The following is a 24,424-nucleotide window of genomic DNA, read 5'->3' on the forward strand; positions in this document are numbered from 1 at the left end:
TTTTCAAGTTCCTTGAAAGAATTCACCTATGTGTGGTTGTTTCATGAACTTGACACATAGATAAGCTTATCTGTTTCATTTGCGTTCAATTTCTAGAGCTTATATTTTAAAATTTAATTTTGTTTTATAATGATATAAAGCATTTATGTGGTTCCAAAGTCAAATATGAAGAATAAGGCATATTCAGAAGTCTGTCTCTGTCTCTATCCCCTTGTTCTTCTACTCTTCCTATAAGTAACATTTTTTTATTTGCTTGATTATTGTTCCATTAAAAATATGTATACGTATAGATGTATAGATATGTGTAAATAACTATGAAAATGTATTTGCTTTTCCTTTTTTTTAGATAAACAGTGGGGGTATTATACAGACTTTTCTCCATTGCTAAGATCATTCTATAACAGAGGTATTTCTCAAATTTTCTCAAACTTTTATTTTTAATTTATTTTTCAATTATAGTTGACATACTATATTATATTAGTTTCAGATGAACAACATAGTGATTACACATTTACATACCTTGTGAAGTAATCACCATGGTAAGTCTAGTACCCATCTGGCATCATACATAGTTATTACAATATTATTGACTATATTTGTATACTTTACACCCCTGTGACTATTTTTATAACCGGCAATTTGTACTTCTTAATTCCCTTCACCTTTTTTCCCATCCCCCCAACCTCCCTTCCATAGGGCAACCATCAGTTTGTTCTCTGTATCTATGAGTTTCTATTTCGTTTGTTCATTTATTTTGTTTTTTAGGTTCCACATATAAGTGAAATCATATGGTATTTGTCTTTCTCTGACTTATTTCACTTAGCACCATACCCTCTCAGTCTATCCATGTTGTTGCAAATGGCAAGATTTTATTCTTTTTTAACGGCTGAGTAATATTCCATTGTATATATGTACTACATCTTTATCTATTTGTTTATCAATGAACACCTAGATTGCTTTTATAACTTAGCTATTGTAAATAATGCTGCAATGAACATAGAGGTGTATATTTCTTTTCGAATTAGTGTTTTCAATTTTTCAAATAAATACCCAGAAGTGCAATTGCTGGGTCATATGGTATTTCTATTTTTAATTTTTTGAGAAATCTCCATACTGTTTGCCATAGTGGCTGCACTAATTTACAATCCCACCAGCAGTGCACAAGGGTTCCCTTTTCTCCACAACCTTGCCAATATTTGTTGTTTGTTGATAAACCTTGCCAATATTTGTTGTTTGTTTATTGATAAATGCCATTCTGACAGCTGTGAAGTGCTATCTCATTGTAGTTTTGATTTCCTTGATGATTAGTGATCTTGAACATCTTTTCATGTGTTTATTGGCCATCTGTATGTCCTCTTTGGGGAAACTCATGTCTTCTGCCCATTTTTTTAAATGTTTTTTGTTTTTTGTTTTTTTTTTTTAATGCTGAGCTGTATGAGTTCTTTATAGATTTTGGGTATTAACTCCTCATTTGCAAATATCTTCTCCTTTTCAGTAGGTTGCCTTTGTTGATGGTTCCCTTTGCAATGCAAAAATTTTTTAATTTGATGTTAAGTCCCATTCATTTATATTTGCTTTTGCTGTCATTTTCCTAGGAGACATTCAAAAAATATTGCTAAGAGTGATGTCAAAGAGTTTATCGTCTATGTTTTCTTCTAGGAGTTTCATGGTTTCAAGCCTTACATTTAAATCTTTAATCCATTTTGAGTTTATTTTTGTATATGGTGTAAGAAAGTTAGTCTAGTTTCCTTTTTTGGCATGTATCTATCTGTCCAGTTTTCCCAACATCATTTATTGAAGAGACTGTCTTTACCCCATTGTATATTCTTTCCTCCTTTGTTATAGATTAATTGACCTTCTAGATATAGGCTTATTTCTATGCTTTCTATTCTGTTCTATTGATCTGTGTCTGTTTTTATGCCATTACCATGCTGTTTTGATTACTATAGCCTTGTAGCATAGTTTGATACCAGAAAGCATGATACCTTCAACTTTGTTCTTTCTCAAGATTGCTTTGGCTATTCAGGGTCTTTAGTTGTTACATAATACATTTTAGAATTATTCGTTCTAGTTCTGTGAAAAAGGCCATTGATATTTTGATAGGGACTGCATTGAATCTGTAGATTGCTTTGAGTAGTGTGGGCATGTTAATGATGTTAATTCTTTCAGTCCATGAGTACGGTATATCCTTTTTAAAAAAATTTGTGTCTCCTTCAATTTCTTTTAGTGACATCTTACAGATTTGTGAGTACAGATCTTCTAATTCCGTGGTTAAATTTATTTCTAGGTCTATTCTTTTCGATGCAAATGTAAATGAGATTGTTTTCTTAATTTTTCTCTCTGATAGTTTGTTATTGGTTTATAAAAATGCAACTGATTTCTGAATATTAATTTTATGCAAATTTACTGAATCCATTTATTAGTTCTAATAGTTTTTTTTTGTGGAATTTTTAGGGTTCTTTCTATATAGTATCATGTCATGTACAAATAATGGCAGTTTTACTTCTTCCTTTCCAATCTGGATGACTTTTCTTGTCTGACTGCCGTGAGATATTTTTTATTTTTTCAGTTACAGAGCATCCCATTATGTGGATTTACCATGGTTTATTTAACAAGGCTTCTACTGATGGATATTTAGTTATTTCCAATCTTTTACTGTTATAAATTGTGCTGCAATGAATAGCTCATATGTCTTTTTTTTCTTTCTTTCTATTTTTACTGGTATGTCTTTGGGATACATTTCTAGAAGTGGAATTGCTGGGTCAAAGTACAAGGCATATGTAATATTGTTAAATATTGTCCAATTCTCTTCCACAGTCTTTGAAGCATTTATATTTTCACTGACAATACACAAGAGTGCCTGATTACCAACCATGCACATCAACAAACTTAGCTGGTTATCAGTCTGATAAGTGACAAATAGAACCTTGAACTTGCATTCTTCTTATTATGAACTAGACTGTGAATTTTTTTCATATATTTAAAAATGATTTGCTTATATTTTCTATGAACTGTCTCTATCTCTTAGCCATTTTTCCTATAAAGCAATTGGTCTTTTACTTTTCTATTTTTGAAGTTCTTTATGTATTACGAATACATAATATAGGGATAGTAACTTTTTGTTTTACAAGTTGCAAACACTTTTCTGGTTTGTCATTTGTCATTTCCCTTTTCATCTTGCTCATGTTTTTATTTTTGCCAAATGAACATTTTTATGTTGTTAAATTTATCAGTCATTCCCTTATTGCTTCTGAATTTTGAGTCATCGCTGGGAAAGTTTTCCCTACTCCTAGATTTTAGAGCACTTGGCTCACGTTTTCTTTAGTACTTATATGGTTTCTTTTCTTCCTTCGTCTTCTTCTTCTTCTTTTTTACATTTAAATCTCTGAGTCATTTGGACTATATCCAGGTGTATGGTGTGAGGAAAGAACACAATTTTATCATTCTCCATATGGCTCTCAAACCAGTTATTAAAAAGTCCATCTTTCCCTCACTAATTTGACTTGATGCCTTTGTCATGCACTAAATTTCCACATGCATTTAGGTGAATTTGTGGATTTTTTATTCTGTTGCCTTGGTCTGCCTATTTATTCCCGTGTCAATACCATACTTTTTAAGTTGTGGATATTTTGTAACATGTTTTAATATGTTGGTAGGACCAACCTTCCTTTGTTCCTTTTCTTTTCAAGGATTTTCTGACTATTCTTTCCTGTTCTTCCAAATAAACTTGATACAAAAAAATACTTATAGCATTTAGAGGATTAATATCTTTGTGATGTTAAATCTTCCTTTTTTTATAGCACAATTTTTAATAGCTAAAGATTGGAAGCAAATATAAGTTCTTCAATAAGAAACTGGTTGAATACTGTAAATTCACACAATGGAATACAATAGAACCTTTTTTTTATGGTGACATCAATTAATGAAATCCAATAAGTTTCAGCTGTACACTTTAACAATAAGGCATATATGTTTACATTGTGTGTTCACCTCCTATAGTTAGATTTCTTTCTGTCACCCCATATTTGACCCACTTTATCCCATCTACCTTCCCTCTCCTCCTTCCCCGCTCCCCTCTGGTAACCACTAGTCTATTGTCCATGTTTGTTTGTCTCTGTTTGTTTGTCCAGTTCATTTGTTGCTTTTAGGTTTATATTCCACATGTAAGTGATATCATTTGATTTTCAACTTCTTCTGTCTAGCTTATTTCGCTTAGCATGATTATCTCGAGTTCCATCCATGTTGTCACAAATGGCAGCATTCCATCTCTTCTTATGAGTAATATTCCATTGTATATATGTGCCACAGCTTCTTTAGCCAATCATCTATCGTAGGACACTTCAGTTGCTTCCATGTTCTGGCCACTGTGAATAATGCTGTTATAAACATCGATATGAGTTTTCAGATATGGTTTTTAAGACTTTGGGGTAAATACCCAGTAGAAGGATTGCTGGATCATATAGTAGATCAATTCATAGTTTTTTGAGGAACTTCCAACATGTTTTCCATAGTGGCTGTACCAATTTGCAGTCCCACCAGCAGTGTATGAGGGTCCTTTTTCTCTGCATCCTCTCCAACGTTTGCTATTACTTATCCTGTTGATAACAGCTATTCTAACAGGTGTGAGATGGTATCTGATAGTGGTTTTGGTTTGTATTTCCCTAATATCTAGTGAAGTTGTGCATCTTTTCATATATTTGTTGGCCATTTGTATGTCCTCTAGGGAGAAGTGTCTGCTCAGGTCCTCTGCCCATTTTTTGATTGGATCATTTGTATTTTGTTGTTATTGAGTCGTATGAGTTCTTCATATATTTTGGATATTAGGCCCTTATTGGAGGCATTGCTTGCAAATATATTTTCCTATTCAGATGGTTGTCTCTTTACCTTGTTGACGATTTCTTTTGCTGAGCAGAAGCTTTTTAGTTTGATGTAGTCTCATTCATTTATTTTTGCTTTTACTCCCCTTGCCTTTGAGGTCAAATTCATAAAATCCGTTTTAAGTCCAAGGTCCTTGAGTTTAGATCTTATGTTTTCTTCTATGCATTTTATTGTTTCAGGTCTTATATTCAGGTCCTTAATCCATTTTGAGTTAATTTTGGTGTGTGGTGATAGACAACAGTCTAGTTTCATTCTTTTGCTGTGTCTTTCCAGTTTCCCTAGCACCATTTATTGAAGAGGTTTTCCTTTCTCCACTGTATGTTTTTGGCATTTTTGTCGAAAATTATTTGCCCATATAAATATGGGTTTACTTCTGGACTCTCTATTCTGTTCCACTGGTCCGTGTGTCTGTTTTTTCTGCCAATGCCATGCTGTTTTGATTATTGTCACTTTGTAGTATAATTTGAAGTCAGGCAGAGTGATGCCTCCAGGCTCGTTCTTTTTTCTCAGTATAGCTTTGGCAATTCGAGGTCTTTTGTGCTTCCATACAAATCTGATGATTTTTACATTTCTTTAAAAAATGCTGATGGGGACTGCATTAAATCTGTATGATGCTTTAGGTAATAAGGTCATTTAACATGTTGAGTCTTCCAATCCAAGAACACGGAATATCTTTCCATTTCTTTGTATCTTCTTCAATTTCTTTTAAAAGGGTCTTATAGTTTTCATAATATAGATCCTTCACATGTTTCGTTAGATTTATTCCTAGGTATTTTATTCTTTTTGTTACAATTGCAAAAGGAATTATTTTTTCCATTTCTTTTTCTGACACTTTGTTATTAGAATATAGGAATGCTATGGATTTTTCTATGTTGATTTTGTACCCAGAAACTTTATCGTATTTGCTTATTGTTTCCAGTAGTGTTCTACTTCAGTCTTTAGGGTTTACTATATAGAAAATCATGTCATCTGCAAATAATGAGTTTGACTTCTTCATTTCCTATTTGGATGCCTTTTATATCTTTCTCTTGCCTGACTGCACTTGCTAGGAACTCCAATGTTATCACAGTGGTGATAGTGGACAGCCTTGCCTTGTTCCTGATCTTAGAGGGAAGATTTTTAGTTTTTCACTATTAAGTATAATGTTGGTTGAGATTTTGTCATATATGGCCTTTATCATGTTAAGATACTTTCCTTATATACCAATTTTGTTAAGTGTTTTGATCATAAATGGGTGCTGTATCTTGTGGAAGGCTTTTTCTGCATCTATTGATATGATCATACGATTCTTATTTTTTAATTTGTTTATGTGGTGGATCACATTAATCGATTTGCATATGTTGAACAATCATCCCTATGCCTCTGGGATGAAGCTCACTTGATTGTGGTGTATAATCTTTTTAATATGTTGCTGTATTCGCTTTGCTAGTATCTTGTTTAGGATTTTTGCATCTGTGTTCATGAGAGATATCGGTCTGTAGTTTCCTTTTTTGTGTTATCTTTATTAGGTTTCAGTATCAGGGTAATATTGGCCTCATGAAATGGGTTGGGAAGTAATGCCTCTTCTTCAATTTTTTGAAGAGTTTGAGGAGAATAGGTATTAAATCTTTGAATGTTTGGTAGAATTCACTGGTAAAGCCATCTGGTCCTGGACTTTTACTTTTTGGTAGGTTTTTGATGATTGTTTAAATTTTCATACTGCTGACTAGTCTCTTTAGATTTTCCAGTTCTTCTTGATTCAGTCTAGGAAGGTTGTAGTTTTCTAAGTACTAGTTTTTTTCTTCTAGGTTATTAAATTTGGCGTTATGTACTTTTTCATAGTATTCTTGTGTAATTCTTTTAATTTCTGCAGTGTCTGTTGTAATTTCTCATTTTTCATCTCTGATTTTGTTTGTGTCCTTTCTCTATTTTCTTCTCTAAGCACCAGCTCTTTGTTGCATTTATTTTTTTAATTGTTTTTTGTTTTTCAATTTTATTTAATTCTGCTCTAATTTTGATTATTTTTTTCCTTCTGCTGACTTTAGGCTTCATTTATTCTTCCTTTTCTAGTTTTTTAAGATGAAACATTATGTTGTTTATTTGGACTTGTTCTTGTTTTTTTGAGATAGGCCTGTAATGATATGAATGTTTCTCTTATTACCACTTCTCCGGTGTCCCAAAAGTACTATCGTTATCATTTGTTTCTATGTATCTCTTGATCTCTCTTTTTATTTCTCTGACCCAGTTATCCTTCAGTTGTTTAATCTCCATGTATTCGTGGTTCTTTCTGATTTCTTTTTATAGTTGATCTCTAGTATTAAAGCATTATGATCAGAGAATATGGTTGGTATGATTTCAAACCTCTTATATCTGCTGAGGTTATTCCCGTGTCCCAGTATGCACACTAGAGAAGAATGTATGTCAATTATGTCCAGTTGGTCTGTGTCATTTAAGGATGTTATTTCCTTATTGATTTTCTGTTTGAATGATTTGTCCATATCTGACAGTGGGGTATTTAGGTTCCCTACTACGATAGTGTTTTGGTTTGTTTCTCTCTTTAGTTCTGTTAGTAATTGCTTTAGTATTTTGGGGCTCCCTGATTGGGAGCATAGATATTAATAAGTATTATGTCTCCTTGGTACATAATTCCCTTTATCACTATGAAGTGTCCCTCAGTATCTTTCTTTACCTGTTTTATTTTGATGTCTATTTCGTCTGATATTAGTACTGTTACTCCCACTTTTCTCTGAATGCCATTTGCTTGAAATATTATTTCCACCCTTTCACTTTGAGTCTATATTTGTCTTTGGAACTGAGATGTGTCTCCTGGAGGCAGCATATAGTTGGGTTTTGTTTTTTGATCTATTCTGCAACTCTATGCCTTTTTATTGGTGGGTTCAGTCCATTTACATTTAGGGTGATTATTGAAATATAAGTTCTTCTTATAGCTATTTTATCTTTTGGTTTCTGGTAGCTCAGTGTTTCCATTGCTTCCTTGTCCTTGTGTTTCTGTTTTCTTTATTTTGGTTGGCTTTTGTGGGTTTTCCCTCTGGTCTTTCTTGTTTTATGTTATATACTTCAGCTCTGAATCTTCTGTGTGTGGTTATCATTACAAATATATAAAAGATAGTTATATATATATAACTATATATATAACTATATAACTATATATATATAACTATATATATATATCTCCACACACACAGTTGTCCATTTTCTTCTGTGCATGTCTTATCTCCATTCCCCTTTGCGAATTTGTATCTTTGAATCTTCTTTTCATTGTTGTCTCAATTTGTCCCTATATATACTGAACGTTCATTACTATCTTGCTATAGCAAATCTCTTCTTATTGTTTAAGCTTATAATGCCCTGTTCTTAGTAAGGGTTGCTCTCTTCTGCTTCTATTGGCCTGATAGTCGCCTTACTCATAGTTATGTTTTTTTTTGTCATTTTGTTTTAGGTGAGTTGACCTCTTTCAGTATTTCTTGTAATGCAGCCTCATAGTGGAGAATTCCCTCAATTTTTATATCTTTGGAAAGGTCTTTATTTCTCCTTCATATATAAAGAAGAGCTTAGCTGGATACATTATTCTAGGCTGGTAGTTCCTTTCATTTAATAGTTTTAATATTTGATTCCACTCCTTTCTGGCTTGTAAAGGCTGTGCTAAGAAATCTGATGATAATCTAATGGGTTTTCCTTTATAGGTTACTATCTTCTTTTCCCTGGCTGCCCTGAGATTTCTGTCTTTGTTGTTGATTTTTGATAATTTCAATACCGTGTGTCTTGGTGAAGGCCTTTTTGGGTTGAGATAATTGGCTGTTCTGTTGACTTCTTGAATTTCAAGCTTCAGCTCATTCCTGTGGTAGTTCTTATGCACAGATCCCATGCTTAGATGTGCTGGTGTGCAGTTTGGGTGTTTTTTGTTGAGTTTTAGATGTTCAGTTTATTGTTGTTTCAAGGGGAGCGATCTGGGGACATCTCTCACTCCTCCATGTTTCTCCAAACTCCTCTGAATCTTCTTATCCAAAACCACTGACTATCTACTTTTGTATCTTTCAAGAGTGTTTTATAATTTTCTTTATGTAAGTTTTAGGACATTTCTTATAGTTTATGCTTAGATATTTTATTATATTTTACATTTTGTTCTCCTAAATAGGACTCCTCACATTGTATCTTTTATCTTTTTTTGTTTGTATAGAGAAAGGTTATTAATTTTAAATGTTCATATTATAAACTACTACTCTACTGAATTCTTATTGTGTATAGTAGTTTTCCTGTTAATTCTTTTCGGGTTTCTAGGTATATAAGCATATTCTCTTCTTAAACAGAGATCATTTACTTCTTCCTTTCCACTTCTCATACTTCTAGGTATGTTTTCTCATCTGGTTGCACCAATGAATACCTCTGATCTTGTTAAATAGTAGTAGGCACACTGGGCCTGCCTGTTTTGTTCCTGTCTTTACTGAGGGCCTCTAGCCTCATTTAGATATTGACTTTCAGGCTTAAACCAATTTTAATTTTAATTTTATTGAGTGGTTTTTGAAAACATGAATGAATATTAATATTTGTTCAAATATCTTTTCTGCACCTGTAGGGATGATTATTGATTTTTTTCCTTAGATTTATTAATATGCTACTTATATTAGTTCCTCAAGTTGTCTTTTTTGATACACACCCTTGTTAAGAATATTTGCTCCTCAGTGTTTGTCAGCATTAAGAACATCTCTAGCTAATCTCCGAACATGAAAAAATGAAGATGGTGCCCCTTCTCTCCAAACCTGGTGACCCGACCCCCTCTGTAGAAGGCAGGGCAATACAGGGGCTAAGAGTCTAGATCCCAGAACCAGGTTGCCAGGTTTTGAGTCCAGTTCCACCACTTGAGAGGCATATGGCTTTGGGCAATTTGCTTATCTCACTTTGCCTTGGTTTCTTCACTGCGAAGTAGGAATAATGATGATACCTATAATGGTAGTAGGGTGGTTGTGAGGATCATGGGTTAATATACACTAAGTACTCAGAATAGTGTCTGGCCCACTGTATTCTTTTTTGTTCTTTAGTTTATTTAATTTTACCTAGATAATACATTCACATGGTTCAAATTTGTACCAAGAAGTTACACAGTGAAAAGTATCCCTTCCATCCCTGTTTCAGTTCCCCATTTTTCTAACTAGAAGCAACTAATAAAAAGTGTTTTCTATATAGCCTTCCATAGATGTTTTATATGTATGTATACACACATTTTCTATATTTTCCCTTCTTTTTATAGAAATAGTAGCACATGATGCACAACATTCTACATCTTTCTTTTTAAAATTGGTGATTGTTCCTATAAAATTCGTGATGTTGAGTGAGTGTGTCCCACTTATTCTTAACCTCATTAATGTCTTACACCCTTTCAACACTTGAATGTGTGTGTGTGTGTGCATGTGTGCTCTCTCACACACAGATGCTATTCATTTCTTCTTTCTTCCTGTCCACTAAACACCATAGCACCAGGTAAAGATCAGCAAAGGATATAAGGAAATCTAAGGCACTGGAACATATCGAGGTCAGATTTGTGCTTCACGGTGTCTTGACCTTATCTGCTGGAAACAAGGCACTGATCTGCTTAAATGCTCTCTCCAAGGCTCTTTGGCTAGTGGGTTCTTATAGCTAGAGCCCAACCCCCAATAGAGGGCTTCTTGGGATGTGACTTCTGCAGTGTGGGGTGGGGGATTTGGACCTGTGATCAAGGGATCTGCTCGGGTATTTTTTCAGAGGAGAGAGAGGGCAGCAGCATGTGCTGTGTGTGGAAGGTTTGCCAAGCCCCTGCTTTAATTGGGGCTGTATGAAGGTCATTCTCGCTCCTCCCATTTCTTCCCACTCTTGTCACCATTCATATTAGGCCAAAAGATGTGGGTGGTCTCCTGAGTTGCCAGCCAACTAGTGAGAGGGACCCTAAATGAGCCAAGGGAATGCCGGGGACCCAAACCGTTTTTCCTTCTGGGAGCCCTCAGCCCTACCCTGGTACATACTCAGAGATGTTGAGAGCCAGTGCTGTCCAGTAGGCTTCCATGGGGGCGGTCACCACTGCATCAAACAGTACTTCTCGTACCAGCTCCTCATCACCTGGGTGCAAAATCAAAGGAGACCAATCCACTTATTTCTCCTATGATTATGAACACAGCTTATCTCCCCTTCTAAGGAACAAGGAACAAGATATGCCTCATAAACGTGTATGAAACATGTAAAACCACCTACATGAGCTTGAGGAAGTCACCTCACCTCTTCCAGCATTTATTTCCTCAACCCCAAACAACATGTGAGTAGAACTAAATGACTTCTAAGGCTCCTTCCAGTTCTAGTGTTCTATGAAATTAGGAGAATACTTCAGGGATATCAGACTTCCATCTGTGCCCAGCTTGCCTCTCGCTCTCAAGTCTCATTGCTCTGCTCCTTGATCATCACCCTCACAACATGTTGGCCTTTTCCCAGTTCTGTGAATTTGAACTTGCCTCAGAATCTCCACCTATGCTGTTCCCTCAGTCTGAATGCTCTTTTCCCCACTGTTTACATGGGTGGCTCTTTCTTTTCCTTCTTTCTCTTTAAAATAACTTTTTATTTTTACTGAGGTGAAATTCACATAACATAAAATAAACCAATTTAAAGTATACAATTCAGTGGCATTTTGTACATTCACAATGATAGGTTGCTATTACTTCTGTCTAGTTCCACAACATTTTCATTACCACCAAGGGAGATCCCATACCTATGAAGCCACTTGGGTGGTGACACTGCCTGCCAGAGATGCCCTTTCCTGACCATCCATTTAAAGCAGGCCCCATTTTTTCCCCCTATACAGCCCTGTAGCTCTATTCACAGCACTAACCACAATTTGTGATAATCTACATCTGCACACATATGTTTGCTTCTTTTTCTTGTGTTTTCTCCACTAGATTACAAGTTGCATGAGAGCAAGGGCCTAGTCTGTTTGGGTCATCTCTGCAGCTTCAGTGCCTGCCCCAGGTCTGGCACAGAGTACATGCTCAGTACAGATTTGTCCATGTCAAGTAAGAGTTCTCTTGGGGGGTGACACTTACGTGACAAAATGACCTGCTCCTTCTTCCAAAGAAGAAGAAGGATCATGCTGAGAATATGGCCCTATGGTTTCACCAGGTGTGTTAGTGGAGGGGAATTTATGGTTAACCTCTGAACCAGGTATTAGAAAACGCTCATAGACCACAGGCTGTAAGAGGCCGTCTGGTCTGGTCAATCACTCTCCTCTGCAGAGATGTGGCCTTCAAAATGCAGAGTGTCAGTTACTGGCCCAAGGGTCTGCTACTAGATAGTGGATGAGACAGATCTGATGGGCAGGCTGATGCCCTGTGTGAGTGTCCCTGCAGAGCCTTAACAGTGCTTGGTGAAAGAGGTTTACAAACATCCCAGGCCCTGACAGGGGGAAATGCTCATGTGCCTCAGTTTTAGGAACACTTAGTCACCATCTTGGCCCCATTGTGAGGCTGGCTCTACCTTTATCTTTGGAAATCTCCCTGTTCTCCCTTAGCCACTGGTGAGTTCCCAGGATGGAGCTACATGGCAGCCATCCCTCGTCCCCTAGCCCACCCTTCCTGCAAAGTCCTGAGCTGCGGGGCCCTAGAAGGAACGCCCTCAGTGGGTGGGCTGCACGCACACTCCAGGTCTGGGTCCTCCCCTGTCAGGAAGCGGAGCATGGCCTCCAGCTGGCTGAGCTTCCGGTGGTCAGGGTCGATATCCGTGATGCAGTAGATCCTGGAACCCAGGGGAGTCAATGTTACTTCAAAAATTCTGCTTTCCTCCGTCCCGCCCTCTCTTCCTCATGTGCATGACTTTCCCACTCACCAGTCGTTGGCCAGGGTCAGATCCGGGTGGAGCAGGTCATGCAGGCCTGAAACCAGAGCTCACACTCAGTATGGTGCTCACCCACTGGTGTGAGGGCGTGCATCTGAATCGCTTAGAAACAATTCAGGAAGCTGCCAGGAAGCTTCTTTGGGGAAGGGCTGGGTTTGTTTTTCCTTGTTCTCAGCTTAGAGTAGGCACTTAACCAGCAGGACAGGGCTGGGTTTGCACAGATCGTGCTTTTGTCCCACTTCCTGAAGTGCTCTTTCTCTTCATTGCCTCATGTCCAAATTTCACCTATTAGGGTCTCCCTTAAGGGAGCTATTACTTTGAAGCCAGTGATTTTGTCTTCATTGTACCTGACTAAGCTAAATGGCCAGTCAAAACATGAGCCTAGAGAAGGGCCATGCCTGTTTTGTGTAATCTCTGTAGCCTCATGCCCAGCACAACACCAACACTGACCATGGGCTCAGTACATGTTTGTTGATCGAATGAATGAATAAAAAAATGCCCTACTGAGTACCAACTCAGTGCTCAAAAATAAATAGGTGCTCCATTAAGGTTTGTTAAATTGGAGGAAAGGATAATAGAAATGTCAAGGGGACTTCCGTGGTGTCACTAAAAGTGGTACTGGACTGACACAGACACAAGACAAATAACTAAAGGGTAAGGCTCCTTTCTTTTCAGTAAGCCCAGTAAGCCTAGTAGAGTACATGATTCCAAGCCCCTGGATTACTGGCTGTACTTACCCACAGAAGTGGGTAAGAGTGAGCACCTTCAGTGATGAACCTGGGAGTACCTGGATAGAGGAAGAAAAGTATAGGAAAGAGGAAGATACCATGGAGAACTAGGGAGTTAATCTGTTTTGGTACCAGTGGAAAAGAAAACAGGGAAAGAGAGCATTCCAGTGTTAAAGGAGGAATACAGAGGTTACATGGTAGCATGTAGCTGGGCACTTAACCCAGCTTGGGTGGAGGAGAGGAAGTCCGTCTGGGACAGCTCCCAAAAATGTGACATCTACACTGGGATCTGAAGAGTGGGTCCAGGTTAGCTGGCATAAGAGGGTGGGGAGTGGAGAGGATAGCATTGCAGGGTAGAATGTGGCATATGGGAAGACCTTGAAGCTTAGTATGTGGAGAAATGAAAAAAAAAAAAGCAGAAAGATGTTGATGGTCCTTTAGCAGTGACATAATCTGATTTGGCATTTCTAGAACACTCCCTCTGGCAGAAAGAAGTTCAGAGAAAGGAAGAGGCAGGGAGACCAGTTGGAGGCCGCTGTGGTCTCCAGGAGAGAGGTGACAATGACTAGGGCAGTGGCAGAGAGATGGAAAGATGAGATACATTCAAGGGATGGTAAAGGAAGAATGCACGGAATGTGGGCTTTAAATAGAATTGTGACCACATTGTCCAAGGACTTCCTGAGATATCCATGAACCCTAGATATAGGTTTTGTTCTCTCAAGGTGCTCAGGCAGCTGCAAGTCATGAGCAGGTGGGGTCAGGTGCGGTGGGGCCCTTCTGTCCCAACCTCCTCTGCTATTTCCTGCAACCCCTCTCAGGTTCACTCTCATAAGCTCCCTGTCATGGTTTGAATTGTGTCCTCCAAAAAGATATGTTGAAGTGTTAATCCCCTGTGAATGTCACCTTATATGGAAATAGGGTCTTGGAAGAGGTAATCAAGTTAAGACGAGGTCATTAGGATGGGCCCTAATCCAAGTTGCCTGGTGTCCTTAGAAGAAAGGAAAATAGAGATGCAAGGGGAGAAACCTTGTGATGATAGAGGCAGAAATTTAAGAGCTGCAGTGCAAGCTAAGGAATACCTGAGGCTACCAGGAGCTAGAATTGGAGAGGAAGGATCCTGCCCTAGAGGTGATAGGGGCTCCAGAACAGTGAGAGAATAAGTTTCCATTGTTTAAACCACCCAGTTTGTGGTACTTTGTTACAGCAGCTGGAGCAAACTGCTATAGATCTGCTCTCTCACTCTTCCTGCCTTCTTTCTCATGCCTTCTGTAAGGCTTCTGACAGGTAAAATTCAGCTCTGTTCAGAGAAACAGCCCTGTGAGGCCTCTCTGGCCCAGCAAAGCTTCCCAGAATCTGACAAAGCACAATTGGCAAGTCTTAGGCTCTGTTGGTTTTGGTGACCGACTGGCTGATCCTGCACACCCTGGGTACTTGGGACACACAGACCCCTCTTTGCCAGATAGCCCTGCTCTGAGAATCTGCTCTCAAGCCCAGGACCTGGAATGCTGTCAGATTAGCTCTGCCCCTGGCTGGCCCTGCCCAGTATCCCAGGAGCAACCATTTTTTTCCTCTAAACTGTCTGTCAGGACTTGGCGCTGACCCACCTTCTTCCACAGATGTGTTCCCCAGGAGGATGTATTCTCCGTGGCCCTGGGACAGCACCACTCCCAAACTGTGGGGAGAGCAGAGAACCCACGTCCTCATCACCAGAAACTGCAAGTCAACGTCCCAGTCCACATCCTGTCCTTCACTAAATTTATGAGCTCTCCATGACGAGTGTCATGCACACCAAGCCCCCTTTTGCCCTTGGCCTTACAAGCTGTCCCCTCTAGAACTAAGGCAGCATTTCTATTTTTTCATCAACATTTCCTCCTGAGAAGGCCCCTGGAAATTCTATAGGTTAAAGATTCCCCTCAGTTCCCATTTTATTCAAGATACATTGAACCACTCAGGGATGCCCTAAAGTGTGGAAAGGTCTCTATGTCTCACAGGGCCCCACAAATAGGGGAGTACTTTCCCACCTGGTAAATTCCACCATGCCTTCCTCTCTTTCCTGGTAGAATATTGCTTTTGAACCTTGGCTGAATATCTGAACCGCTTAGGGAGCTTTAAAAGATACTAGTGCATGGGCCCCATTGCAGAAATTCTGTATGAATCAGTTTGGATGGGGTGTGGGCATTGGCAAGTTTATAAAATTCCTCAGGTATTCTAAAAAGCAGTCACGGCTGGGGACCACACTTTATTGAGAAATGAAGTAATTCAGAGATAAAGGCTATTTGTTTCCTAACCTGTATATTGCCTAGAGTTGAACATTCATACAGTTGGAGGGAACCTAGGAGACCGCAAAGTTGATATTTCATCTAACAATTGCTTACAATTGCATGCTTTAAGATCTTTAAGTAGACATGTCATTCGATCCTCACAATACCTCCAAGAAGTAGCTACTATCATTACCTCCATTTTACAGATGAGGAATCTAACGCACAGAGAGGTTAAGTAACTTTACAAAGCTCACACAGCTGGTAAGTGGTGAAGTTGGGATTCTAATCCAGGCAGTTTGGTTCCAGACTCTGCATACTAGGCTATGCTGGCAAAGCAGGTCTAGACCTCTCAAGTTTTCTGAATGTAGACCTTGATCTTTTTCTGTTATCATAAAATTGCCAACTATCTATGGATAAATCTATCCCCAGACCTGAAAGTTCTACCCTGAGTTGATGGTATTCATGTTCCACCCACCTTGTGCCCCTGTAAATAAAACATGCGTTTCTCACCTGAAAGGTGTGTCACTGATGTCTGTGAAGAAGTAGTCATTGGTCAGAAAAAGAACTCTCTTCTGAAAGAGAAAAGAAAGGATATTTGCTGTAGAGAAGAATGACTGACCATGCCACCCACCTCCTCATCTTATGCCCTTAGGGTTTCATCAACTCTGTGCCACTTCCCTCACTTCTTATCCTTTCCCCAACCATCACCAGCATGCCTCATCTTGTGGGCACCACAAGCAGGATAATCACAGGCCCAGCAAACCACAGCCCTTGGGGGTGGCCTGACTGAAGGACCAAGGACTAGACCTTTGCTGTCCCATAAAACGACCACTAGGCACGATGGCTACTGAGCCTTGAAATGTGTAAGTGAAAAAATGAATTTTCAAATTTTATTATTTTTATTTTTAATTTATGAGAAATTTAAATTTAGATTGCCAATGTGACTAGTGGCTACTATTTTGGACAATGCAGGTATAGACAGTGACTCTTCATATGGGACCAGAGTTGAATAGTTATACAGTTGGAGGGAACCTAGGTAGTGCTAAAAGCGTCTGGAGCTCCTATGTGTCTTACCCACCTCTTAAATATAGCTGAGAGAGAATGGGGTCACCATTCTCTCAACTAAACCCCTTCCAAGGCCATGTCACCATTTACAACTCCTTGTTCCTTTCAAAGCTGCCATCTTTTAGGTTTCAGTTGAATTTGCATAAATTAGGGCATCAGGTAGAGTATACAGTGGCTAAAGGCATGGACTGGGCATCACCATATCTGGATTTAAGCTGTGTGCTCTGGGGTAAGTCACTTCACTTTCCTAAGTATCAAGAGTTCTCATTTGTAAATCAGAATTAACAATAGTATTGCTTGCATACAGTTGCTGTGAGGTTGTGAGTGTGTTTTTAATGGAAGGGGGTGGGTCCAGGGAACAGCAGGATTTTCTCTGAAGTTTTACAGACTACCCAGTCCACAGACTCAAGTTTATGTCATTGAGAAAGCCACATGTTGCAGTTGGGTCAGGAGCTGTTCTTATTCCCTTTACTTCTTTCTGGCTTTTCTTCCACTTTTGAAACTAGAGTAAGATGTTGAAAGGGACACAGGGGGAGAGGAGTAGAATAAAAAGGTTAGTTTCTATGGGAAACTGGCTTTAGCCCAAACCTAAATGAACAATTTTCTGGCACTGGCCTCATCACACATGATGCCCCACCGTCCACCCGCTCTGCTTCAGTCAGGTCCTCTCTCCAGTTTCTCTCCCTCACATAAGTCATGGGGCAGTTGAGAGCCAGCAAGGGTGTTGATGGGCTTCGGAGTCCTGTTCTCCAGGGTGGAGCTGCCTTGAGTGTCGGAACTAAAGATCTTTTAATCTTTTCCTTTTTTTTCTTTTCAGTTGAAGACCAATGCAAAATGTACAGAGCTTAAGTACATTGTTCCATGGGTCTAATAAATGTATACAGTCGTGTAATTATCTCCCCAGTCAAGACATGGAATGTCTGCATTCTTTAAAATCTCTTTGCTCCCTTCTAGTAAATCCCCATCCCACCCCTCCATGGGTGAACTCTGTTCTGAATTCTATCACCACGGATTAGTTGTGCCTGTTCTTATAGTATGTACTCTTTTGTGTCTGGCTTCTTTTACTTATTATAAGTCATTAAGATGCACCTATATTAATGAATGTGTCAGTAGTGTGTTTCTTTTTATTCCTGAGTAGTACTCCAATGTGTAGATACACTAGTTGGCTTTTACATTCACCTATTCATGAGCCAGCCTCTGGGGTGTTTCCAGTTTGGAGCTATAATGAATAAAGCTGCTATAAACATTCTTGGACTAGTCTTTTTATGGACATATTTTCATTTCTCTTGACAAATACCTAGGAATGGAATTGTTAGGCCATATGCTAAATGTATGTTTGCTTTTATTTAAAAAAAATTGCCAATTTTCTTTTTTATTATACTTCTACCAATAACGTGTGAGTTCCAGTTCCTCTATGTCTTTGTCAGAATTTGGTGTTATCAGTCTTTTAAACTTTAGCCATTGTAGAGGGTATAAAATGGAACCTCGTTGTGGTCTTTGTTTGCATTTTTCTGCTGACTGGAGATGCTGAGAATCTTTTCACATGTTTATTAGTCATGTGTATTTGTGAAGTGTCTGCTCAAGAATTTTGACCATTTTTTATTGGGTTATTAGTGTTTTGCTAATAATTTGTAGGAATTCTTTATGTATTCTGAATACAGTCTATACCTTGTCCTTTAATTTTCTTAATAGCGCCTTTTGATGAGCAGAACTTTTTGCTTTTGATTAAGTCCAATTTATCAAATTTTATTTTGTGTTTAGTGCTTTTGGTGTTTTGCCTAAGAAAACTTTGTATAACTTCAGGTTGTGAAGATTTTCTCCTGTATTTTCTTGTAGACGCCTTATAGTCTTTGCTTTTACATTGAGGGCTATGATCCATCCCAAATTAATTTTTGTGTATGGTGTGAATGGCTCAGTGTTTATTTTTTTCATACATTTATTCAGTTTTTCTATCACCATTTATTTCTTTTATTAATTTTTCAAGTGACTTTATTGAAAATCAATTGATGATATGTGAGTTTATTTCTGGATTCTCGATCTCTTTGTCTATTCTTACGTCAATACCACCCTGATTGCTTACCATAGCTTTATAGTTAGTTTTAAAATTAAATAGTGTGAATCATCCAAATTTATTCTCCTTTTTCAAGGTAGTTTTGGCCATTTTAGGTCCTTTGCCTTTTCATATAAATTTTAGAGTCACCTCTTTCTATGTACTTTATTCTATACCTATAAAAAGTCTGTTCAAATTTTAATTGAGATTGTGTTGGATCTATAGATCAATTTGCAGAGAATGGACATCTTAGCAATATTGATCTCACAACCCATAAATATGGTTAAATTTTTCTATTTAATTTTTCTTTGACATTCTGCAATGTTATGCAGTTTTCAGTGCAGAGGATATATGTATCTTTGTTAAATTTATACCTAAGTATTTTATGTAGTTTGACATTATTGAAATTGGAACTTAAAAATAATTTCAGTATCCAATTATTTACAGCTATATATAAAAATACAATCGATTTTTATAATATTGACCTTGTGTTCTGCAAACTTGCTAAATTTACCTATTAGTTATAGTAGTCGTTTTGCAGATTCTTGGGATTTTCTTTGTAAACAATCGTCTTGTCTGTGGATGAAGGCAATAAACCTTTTTGTGCCTTTTATTTTGTTTTCTTGCCTTATTACAAGGATAGGTCCTTGCAAGGTCCAGTGCAATGTTGAACAGAAGTGGTGAGAGTCGACACGTTCTTTCTTTTTCACACTCTTAAGGAGAATGTATTCAATATTTCACCAGTAAAACAGCTTTTTCATAGACGCCTTTTATTAGATTGAGGAAATTTCCTTCTGTTACCAGTTCAATTTTATCAAATGCTCTCTCAGCTTCTACTGAGATAACCATATGGTGTTTCTCCTGTTAATGTAATGAATTACATTGATTGATTGACATTTTCGAATTCCAACTAGCCTTACATTCTTGGTGTAATGCTGCTATGTGTCATTGTTTCTGTATATCTTACACTTGCATATATTATAAACCCTATGACATAATGTCAAAAGTTTTGCTTTAAGAAGTTAGTTGTCTTTTTGAGAAGGTAAAGAAATAAAGTCTTGTATTAACCTACGTATTTAACATTTCCTGTGCTGTCCATTTCCTCATGTAGATCTGAGTTTCCTTCCACATCATTTTTCTTCAGCCTAAAGAACTTCTTTAAGCATTTCATTCCGATGGTGATGAACTCTGTTCTATATTATCAGAAAATGTCTTTATTTCACCTTTCTTTTGGACGTATATTTTCTCTACATATAGAAATTTAGGTTGACAGTCTTTTTTTCTAGCATTTAAAAATGTCGTTTTATTGTTTTTGATGAGAAGTTGCCTATCATTCTATTATTGTTTTCCTCTAGCTTCTTTTAGGATTTTCCCTTAAGTTTGATTTTTTTTTTTTAAACAGGTGTACTATAGTGTACCTAGGTGTGGTTTTAGCTTTCTTTTTATCCTGTTTGGGGTTTGCTGAGCTTCTTATATCTGTTGGTTGATGCTTTTCACCAAATTTAGGATATTTAGTGCATTATTTTTCCAAACACTTTTTTTCTACTCTACTTCTCCTTTCTTCTGGGACTCTAAGGACATAGAGCAGACAACAGTAAACTGAGGGATAATTTTTTTCAAATATTCCTTTCCGTTCTTCAGATTAGTTAATTTTAATTTATATGTTTTTCAAAATCACTGTCTTACTTTTCCTCCAATCTGCTATTGAGACCATTCAGTAAAAATTTCATTTCAGACATTGTACTCTCTAAATTTTAGAAATTCCATTTGGTTCTTGTGGGGGTTTTATATTGTGTCAAATTAACTAAGCTGGAACTACATTTCTGGAATCACATCCCTGTATGATTCCAACTTAGGGTTTGCTGAAAGAGAAGTTTGCATGAGATTTGTAAGGCAGAAGTGAAGCAACAACCATTTTAGACACTAAAGATAAGTACCAGGCACTTGCGGCTGCTCTGAGCTGTCAGCTGACTTTCACAGTACGGGGCAGCAGCCAGGTTCAAAGGTTCTCAGGTTCTCTGAGATCTGAGTCTTGTGAGCTCCATGTGAAGGACGCGAGCTCCATGTGAAGGGCACTTGCTCCTTCTGCAGGCCACTGACATCATTGTGATTGGAAGTAGTCAGAGACAGATGTAGGTTTTAGTTTTTCCTCCTGGGTTCCTGTTTTCCCTCGTGGGTTCCAGTTTGTTCTTGCTTTCCCACACATATTGCCCAGCTTTCCTTCCCAGCTGCTGGCCATGCTGACTTACAATGTCTTCAAGGTCACCACTAGATGCTGAGACACCAGGCTTCCACAGACTTCTTCGTCAGCTCCCACAATTTCATAAGAGCTAACTCCTGGGCTAAAACTCTATATTCATATCACTCGTAGTGGTTCTGTTTCTTTGACCAAACCCTAATCATTTCTCTGCTGAGATTCTTTATCTATTCACTCATTATGACCATCTTTGTCAAATTCCTTGTGCATATTTACAATAAAGTCCTTCTAATTCCAACAGCTGGGTCATTTCTGGGTCAGTTTTAGTACTGCTTTTTCTCTTAACCATTTATGGGTTGCATTTTCCTCTTTCTTCACATGTCTGATAATACTGGCTATTATGAAGAATAGGTTGTAGACACATTTTCTTCCTCTGACAAGTGATGAGTTTTACTTTAATCAGCAGATAAATGATTGTCCGGTTACCCTGAGCTTGCGGAGGCTTGTTAGGGTGGTTCTGTTTCAACTTTGTCTTTAGGTCTAGGGTGAATCCCTGGGTCTTGACACTTAGTCTTTACTCCTATAGTGCAGCTCTTCTGTGCTTTCAAAGGAAATCCTGACGCGTTTACTAAGCTTCTCCATTTCAGTATGACTCAAACTCCAGATTGTCCCCACTAGCAACAGCTGAAATCCCCTTTTCAACCCTTGTTTCTGCCTGCTTTTGGCCACTTTCATGTGCCTTTAAATATTTGTTTTTCACATTTTGTCCAGATTTATAATTGTCACCTGGTGGAGGGCTAGTCTAATGCAAGTTACACCCTCATGACTGAAATTAGAACTTCGAGAGCATCTTTTAAGACTAAAGCAAAAGGAAGAGAGAAGGAGGGGGTGGGGTATACCTGAGTTTTGTTAACAGAGAGAGCTAGAGAGGTTTGGAGGATGAAAGTAAAGAGGTGTGAGAACAATCTCTCCCTTTAATAGATATCCCCCCTCTGCTGAAAAAGAAAGTGTGTGGGTATGTGTGTGAGTGTATGAGGGGAGGGAGAGGGGGGAAAGAAGGAGAAGGAGAGGGAGAGGGAGAAAGAGAGAGAGAGAGAGCACGTGAGAGAGAGCAAGAGTGCACCACAGAGCACTCTAATCCTGTCTCCTTAAATCCAGTACATAGGGATTAGAAGGCACTGGTGAAGCTGCCCTAACTCCCTATACCAGCTGCTGATGTGTCTGTGTGTGTGCATGCACACGTGTGTGCATATATCATGCATCCAAGTCAGCAGAGTTAACTCAGAAGAACCTGAAGGCTAGTAAAGAATATCAGGTCTCCCTTTCTTCCTCTCCCACTGCTGATTACTTGTTCTATTAAACAACGTGAAAATAATAAAAAGCATCCTGAATCGTATGCTCCAGGATACTCTGCTTTTCTGATTTGTTCTTTTAAACATGTCCCAGGATATCTGACCAAGATGCTACTGATGGGTTAAAAATTATGATAACTGTTACCTAGTCCACATTTTGGGGCAAACGGTGGCTATCCAAGTGGCAAGTATGAGGCCTGCAGGCCAAACCTGGACTCATTACAAGCTTGATATAATAGATATTGGCCCAAATTATGTTTTTTAACATTTTTGGAATTAGTTGCACACATTTAAAAATATGGATTCCTGGCTGTCTCCTTTAGATGGTGCATGTACTCTCCAGTTTGTTATAGTTCCCAGCTTGCCCAGTGCTGAGGCTTGTCTGCTTCTCTCACTCACATTTCTGAACATGGCCTCTCTGGCTTCATAGGTTTTTGAGTTTGTGAGTCCTGCTCTAAATCATGCTGGGGTTGCTACTACTGTCCTTGGTAATGTCACCATAGTTGCCTGGCTGGAGTTTAGGAAAGATGTAGGAAGGACTGAATTGATCCACGGGAAATAAGGATGCATGTACAATCCCTGGGGAAAACAACAAAACAAGTTATCACCTGCCAGGAGGATGGGTTGAATGATAACTGATTTCTTCATATGCTTTAAGAAAGCTTCCCTTGGCCTATATCTGAAAAATGCTTCTACTGAAGAACAAGCTTGTCAGGTGAGACATGCTGCTGAGCTGAGAGAGGGCTGAGATAGATTGGAGGGCAAGAAAACAAGGGGACTGCCTGTGATTCTGTGAAAAAGGACATGTAAGGGAGACGGAGCAGTTGGTTGTGAGCAAAATGGAGCACCATTGGGGAAGAGGGGCCTCATGATACATCAGAGCAGTGAGAGGCTGGACACCACCATAGTGGCCTTTATACCAGCAAAATGTCTTACACACAGTGCAGATGCAGTAGCTTCTGGGTGAGAGAGTAAAGTGTTGAAAGATTAAAGAGGGCTGAGTTTTGATATGATGAGATAGAGGAAGAGGAGAAATCTTCAAGGCTGAAGAGTAAACTGAGAATTCAGGGCCAGTTCTTTGGAAAGGCCTTATACAGTAATGGTCAAGAGTATGTGGTCTAGAGTTAGATCCATGTGGGTTTTGCAATTAATAATCTAGGTGACCCTGGGCAAGTTTTTAGCCTCTCTGCATTTCCTCACCTCTAACTTGGGGATAGGTTAGTACCTACTTCATAGAGTTGTGTTAAGTGACTGAATGAATATTTACTAAGTGCTTCATCCAGTTTCTAATAAATGTTAGCTGCTATTGTTATTATGATTATTATTAATAGTAGTAGTAAGGCATGAACAACTAACTATGTGCTATAAAATGTTCTTCATAGTTTTGAACATTATCATCTTCACCCTACTTCTTTTTGTTTAAGCACCCGTGTGTAAGGAAGCCTTTGGTAAATTGCACATTTAACCTGAATGGTTTATTAGTAGCAATGAAAATTTTAACATGCCCCGACATAAGGCAACTTTAAGACAAAGTTAAGCTCCTTATCACTACCCCAAACAAGTCTTACTTTAAATGCTCTGGCAGGACTGGGTGAGGTGAGAGCTCCCTTGTGCATGTGAGCAAGAGTCTGGTTGGGAGAAAGGTGGAGGTACATGGAAGAAACCTCTATTTTTTTTGGATCAGGAGAAGCAGCTGCTGCAACTGATGGCCTCACATCACTGACATTGCCCAATCTGTGTAAAGAAGGCCTTTCTCAGCCCAGAACTTGTAAGAAACAGGCAGATGTCACAAAAACCAGATATTGGTCCCAGTGACAATCAGCCCATGAATCTCAAAGGAATGCAATAAATTGCTTTTACTTCTCAATGCTTTCTTGTTTGGCTTTCATAAAGGTCTGTGTTTGTAGAAGAACTTGGGTCTAATTGTTGCAGACAGATGCCTGTGTTCTTTTAGCTGAGGCAGATGGGCAACAGGAGGAGGAGGTGGGGGTGGCTGTGAGGGAGGAGGTGACATTTGTAAATATGTCAAGGGACAATGAAAATTCACT

At 38.4% G+C, this 24,424-nt stretch overlaps 1 protein-coding gene across 1 annotated transcript in view; it reads right to left on the reverse strand.

Annotated features, from left to right (window-relative positions):
* The window catches only part of CACNA2D4 (calcium voltage-gated channel auxiliary subunit alpha2delta 4), a 115,267-nt gene that overhangs the window by 57,639 nt on the left and 33,204 nt on the right, over positions 1–24,424 (reverse strand). Inside the window, exons 19-23 of the mRNA XM_039868795.1 lie at positions 16,223–16,284; positions 15,056–15,123; positions 12,715–12,760; positions 12,527–12,624; positions 10,872–10,965 (exon numbers count right to left, since the gene is read on the reverse strand). Coding sequence (XP_039724729.1) covers positions 10,872–10,965; positions 12,527–12,624; positions 12,715–12,760; positions 15,056–15,123; positions 16,223–16,284 — 368 coding nt within the window. The remainder of the gene's footprint in view (positions 1–10,871; positions 10,966–12,526; positions 12,625–12,714; positions 12,761–15,055; positions 15,124–16,222; positions 16,285–24,424) is intronic.

The sequence above is a fragment of the Pteropus medius genome, unplaced genomic scaffold (genome assembly GCF_902729225.1).
Source record: "Pteropus medius unplaced genomic scaffold, Ma_sr-lr_union100, whole genome shotgun sequence".
Lineage (NCBI taxonomy): Eukaryota > Metazoa > Chordata > Mammalia > Chiroptera > Pteropodidae > Pteropus > Pteropus medius.